Source organism: Hipposideros armiger, unplaced genomic scaffold, assembly GCF_001890085.2.
Source record: "Hipposideros armiger isolate ML-2016 unplaced genomic scaffold, ASM189008v1 scaffold_1175, whole genome shotgun sequence".
Classification (NCBI taxonomy): domain Eukaryota; kingdom Metazoa; phylum Chordata; class Mammalia; order Chiroptera; family Hipposideridae; genus Hipposideros; species Hipposideros armiger.
In genome coordinates this window covers 250,277-255,501 of record NW_017732525.1, presented here as the reverse complement: position 1 = coordinate 255,501, position 5,225 = coordinate 250,277, and the positions used below count along the sequence as shown (strand labels likewise).

Sequence of the window (5,225 nt, the reverse complement as noted above, 5' to 3'; positions counted from 1 at the left end):
ACGCACACCCTCAATCACTGAGAATTTCCAGTGAATTGAGAATTATTTATGCGTCATTTACATGTAGCATTTATGACTGTTCTAAGATCACAACACAAGTGACAGATTACACTTTACCTGACATTTTTATAATATTTTGTGAGAAATGTATATATGCTATGTTTATCTGAGTTCCCTCATCACCTCTGTTTCCATCTTGCAGAATATGAAATGCTAGTTATTTGTTTAATCACTAGTCTTGAAATTAGAGCTCCCTTTATCATTAGCAGTGCGATCTTGGATAAATTTCTTAATTTGACTTTCTTTTCTTCGTGTATGAAATGGGAATACATGGAATATAATTTATACAGTTGTGATATATAAAATAACCCATGTGATTCTGAAAATTTGAAACAGCTGGAAAACAAGGTAAAATAATTATAATGGCTTGGTCACAAAACTCTTACATGGACCCCTTTAATAGTATAATGTAGTTGGGAAGGGGTTTTATTTTTAAAATACAGATTCTGTATCAATAGATACATGTAGTAGTACAACGTCATCAGAATTATGGGATTTTTTTTAAGTTGACTTTCAGAATATAAAACAAAAACCTAAACTAATAATTTTTGAAATTGCGTACTTATATTTCTATATTTTCTCTCACTAGAATTTTTAAAAATACATGCTATAAGTGCTAAGTCCATTTCAACTCCACATATTTGAAACAAAAATTGAGATGAAGAAATAAAGGTAGCAAAGCTATATGTCATATTTCTTATGATAATACCTGAGTGTTCACAGGGTGATATAAAAGCTGACAAAACACTACCGTTGTGACCTGTGGTTGGGTCCCATAGGGGCTTGATTGATTTCCCTACCTGGTTTTGCCATTTGGCTGAAGACTCACTACCCTCCCTCCCTATCTTGCTTTAGTCTGAAGACTAAGGATGATATCCTTCACTACTAAGAATTATATAAATGTCTGAGGATCTACTCATAAGTGATTTCTAAGGTTCATGAAATTTTATGACATAAACTTCAGACTTGCAAAATTTGAAATTTCTCATAATGTAGTTCATGACTTCAAATACTCTTCAGAAGATTACGTACATTAGAAAAAAGCACTGCCTGTCATGAAAACCATCCGAAATGTCCACACGATACTCAATTAACAAACACAGCCAACTTACTAAAGGCAGAGAAGACTTTGCCAAGTCAATTAACACTTGCCTGGGCTCGAGTCCCATCAAGCTTAACACTGTGTCCCAAAAGAGAGCAATAAAAAGGAAGGCTGTACACATACTGAGTAATGGGAGGAAAAAAAGAAAAAGAAAAGGAAGTTGAACGGGCTGACAGCTGAAACATATACGGCGATTGACGTTTTTTTAAGGTGGGGGTGGGGAGGTTTCAGTTTATTTCCGAGGGTCACTCAGACCTTGGCCGTGAGGCTGAAGAAACCTTTGGGCTCGATCATCTTCTCGACCACGTTGCACTTTATCCCAGCTGTGCTGTCATACTCGTACACGACCCCATATTCCAGATGGACGTTATCCACCGTCAGACTCACGTGTTCCTTCTTCCCGTCGATGATAGCCATGGTGTTGAACTTGTCAATCACCTCTGGAAAGAAAACAATTTTCATTCAGCAGATTCACACAGGGTCCGTGAGTATTTTCAAATACTGTGAATGTCTTTGAATAATTTTCAAACAGTTAGTTAAAGGATGGCTAAATCGGATGTTCTAAGTAAAGCATTTATCCTTGCTTACATTTAAAAAAAAAAAAAAGAACATTTAAAAAACTATACTTGAGTGATGCAAATCTCACCACTTTAACATGACTACTCTTATCTTGGCATATTCATTTTGATCTAAGGATCATATGCATGCCTATTTATACGAATATAAACATTGTACATACAATTTTATATTTCCTCATTAAAAGCATGCATGAATTACAGTCAGCATTTCTTAAAACAGCCTTAAACATTGGATGGGTATTTTCTCAAAGGAGAATAAATACATAAAGCCATATTGAAGAAGCAGAAAGGAGATGCAATAAGCCTTTTTTTTTTTTTTTTCCAGCAGAAAGGGTGCCTGAATTTTCTCAAACAGCATCTTCTGGAGAAAGCTCATTGAGAAAATTTGTCATCATTCATTATAACATTTCCATCTGAAATGTCTTCTTATAGGTTTTGGCCTACTGGAAAAAAACAAAACAAAACAAAAAAACACCCACCAATCTACAATCTCAGTAAGAAACTGTTGAGAAACCTAACAGCAAATATCAAATAAGATAGAATTTTAGTTAATTTAAAATAAGTCCTAGAACAACAGAAACAGCAAATACAAAATAGGCAAAAGCAGAAGAATGACTTACCTTAAAATAATTAAGTCCCAGAATTGCTAGAAATGAATTTCCAGAGCATGTCATCAACCCTCTCCACCTTTCACCGTGGCACTAACAACAATTAGCAAAAACTAACTCTACATAAGAAATAAAAGCTTCAGGATGAGGTCCTGAGACTTATCCTGGTTTAAATATATAAGAGAGTTGATTTATCGTAACAACCTTGCTGCTCCAGGGAGGTTGAATATGTCTAATACTATCCTTTGGACTGAGCAGTTCCTACCAAGTGGCCTTCCAGGAGTGGACAGCAAACAGCTTTTCCTTAGTACTCCCATATGAGTTGGGTGTATAGGAAATTTTCCAGCTGTCCTGGTTTGGAAGAACCCAAAACTACAATAAAAATGTAGAGACATCCACCAAATATATGAGTGGAAAGATACCAGGAAAATGGAAGCGAAGATTCAAGGACTTCTGTGAAAAAGTTCTGAAACCATAATTCAAGGCATTTGTCAAATTCAAGCATAAATGTAATTGCCTCTGTCCCTTCATCCTTGGCAAAGAAGCCACTGACTAAAACAATCTTCTGGTTTTCTTCACTGAGAAAACAGGATCATAAGTGTTTTTATCAAAAGACCTCTCTCTCTCTTTCTCTCATTTCACATTGTTAGTTCGCCTCTTTCATTACTGTCAGTGTGAGAATACTTGAATCAAGAAAGGATTTTCAGGGCCAGCCGAGTGGCACCATGGCTTGGGATGCCAGAGGGCCCTGGTTCGGATCCCACATATGAGGGCCAGTGACCCTGCCCTCTACAGTTAAGATGCTGAACAACAGCTCAACCTGGAGCTGGGCTGCCATGAGTCGCCAGTGACGGCGTAGGCTGCAGCCCCTGCTGCAGTGGGTTGCCATGGGCTACCATGTGTAGCCAGCAGCCAGCGTGAGTGGCCAGCAGCCGCAGTGNGTCCCTATACCTCCATTCTTGTCCCTCGCCATCCATTCTTACAGAGGAGCCAGCACCATCTTTTAACAACCTAAATCTGATGAAGTCTTCTCCCTGTTCAAAAGCTTCCAACTGCTTCTCACTGATGTAAGAAGGAATTCCAAGCTCCTTCAAAAGTTCCAGAAGGTACAAAGCTTCCACAACTCTTCACAATGGTCTGTGTCTAAGCCTCCGACCTCATGCCTGGCCATGGTCTCCCTTCCACTCTGACCTTCTTTGTGCTTTGGGGTCTCTTTAACAGCCGCTCCTTCTACGGGGATGTTTCCCCCTCCAATTTAAATAAAGAGTTCTTCTTGTCACTCAGGTACAGGCTTTCTCAAAGAGGCTTTCTCTAGGCTCCCAGTCTAAAGTTACCATCTTGGCACTTTCCGCCATGTCTCCCTATTTGGATTTCCTCAAAATCCTTTTCTATATTTGGTTTCCCCCCATTGAAGATATGTATTTACTTCTTTGATGCTTCCCCCACTCAAATGTAAGCATCACAGGAGGAAAATTTTTCTCTTTTGCTGCCATATTCCTGGTACCAAGAACAGTGCTGGGCACACAAAAGGTGCTCAATAAATATGTCAAATGAATGAAACAATCAATCAATTTAAAACAGCCTATGTTCTGTGTACTTTCTGATTGAGGGCTCTCTTACCTATGTTGAAAGAAAAGGGAAAGGAGAACTAGAGAGTAATTTAAAAATTCACCTTCAGAATTAGGTGGCCAAGAGGCAAATCCCAACTCTGTCTTTTTGCTACTGTGTTTTCCCCAAAATAAGACCTAACCGGAAAATAAGCCCTAGCATGATTTTTCAGGATGCTCGTAATATAAGCTCTTCCCCAAACATAAGCCCCAGTTAAGATCATCAGCCAGACATGACTGTTAGAATAAATGTAGATTTTTGTACATGAATAAATGAATAAATGTAGATTGTTGGAGCAAATTTAATATAAGACCTGGTGTTATTTTTGGGGAAACACGGTAGTAAGTAATTTAATTCTTCAAGCCTTAGTTATTATATTTGGAAAATATGGAATAATGACTTAGCTTACAGGTTTGCAAGTATCAAATGAGGTAATGAAATGAAAGGCATTTAAAAAATCTAAAATGTTATAGAAATGTGATCATTATTTCAATAAACTGGTACAGACATAAGTAATAAAAATATCAGGGACTGAATTCAATTTGACATTTAAATAAGCATTTAAATAATAATGACATGTAAAATATAACATAAAACTTTTACCTTTTTATAACTGGATATTCTCTGACATATGTGCTCAATTTTTTCACCGCAAACCGCACTGAATTTACTCTGAAGGTCAGTAGGAATCACTTCATTCAAAGAGCTAAGGCTGGTGCAGTTTTGTACAAAATGATCGTCACTTTTTGCCAGGGCTTCAAGAATCTGTAGTGACACATGCATGCACACAGACACACACACACACACACAAAAACAGAACAGGAAAATAAAACCTTCAAAATTACCCAAATAAAATTTTCACAATTCCACAACACAAGGTGTCTAGCCCGGTGCTCTTTTTTCAGCTGCCTGGGATTTCTATGTTCAGGGTTTCTATGAAAACCCTGGTAGCGAAGTAACCTATGTTTGGCATCTCATGTTTTACCTTCCTGAGGGAGGTGAGTGGACTTCGAAGACCCCTGGCTGGATAATACAGCTCACTCAGACGTGGGAACGCAGCGCTTCTATTTTAGTCAGTTACTCAGAACTTTTTTTCCTTCCATTTGATAGAATAAAAACTAAGGAAAACCAATAGAATAGCCTCCTAACTTGCTACTGAGAGTCCAGTACAGATGTTTGCTGAAGGAATGAATAAATACGTTCTCTTGCTAAAGTGACAATCAATGTTACTTGCAGTGTGTGAGCTCTGATGAAAGCACCAGACAAAAG

General features: G+C 37.8%; 1 protein-coding gene across 1 annotated transcript in view; it reads right to left on the bottom strand.

Annotated features, from left to right (window-relative positions):
- The window catches only part of PREX2 (phosphatidylinositol-3,4,5-trisphosphate dependent Rac exchange factor 2), a 217,806-nt gene that overhangs the window by 120,734 nt on the left and 91,847 nt on the right, over positions 1 to 5,225 (bottom strand). Inside the window, exon 22 of the mRNA XM_019632790.1 lies at positions 1,418 to 1,602. Within this exon, the coding sequence (XP_019488335.1) occupies positions 1,418 to 1,602 (185 nt within the window). The remainder of the gene's footprint in view (positions 1 to 1,417; positions 1,603 to 5,225) is intronic.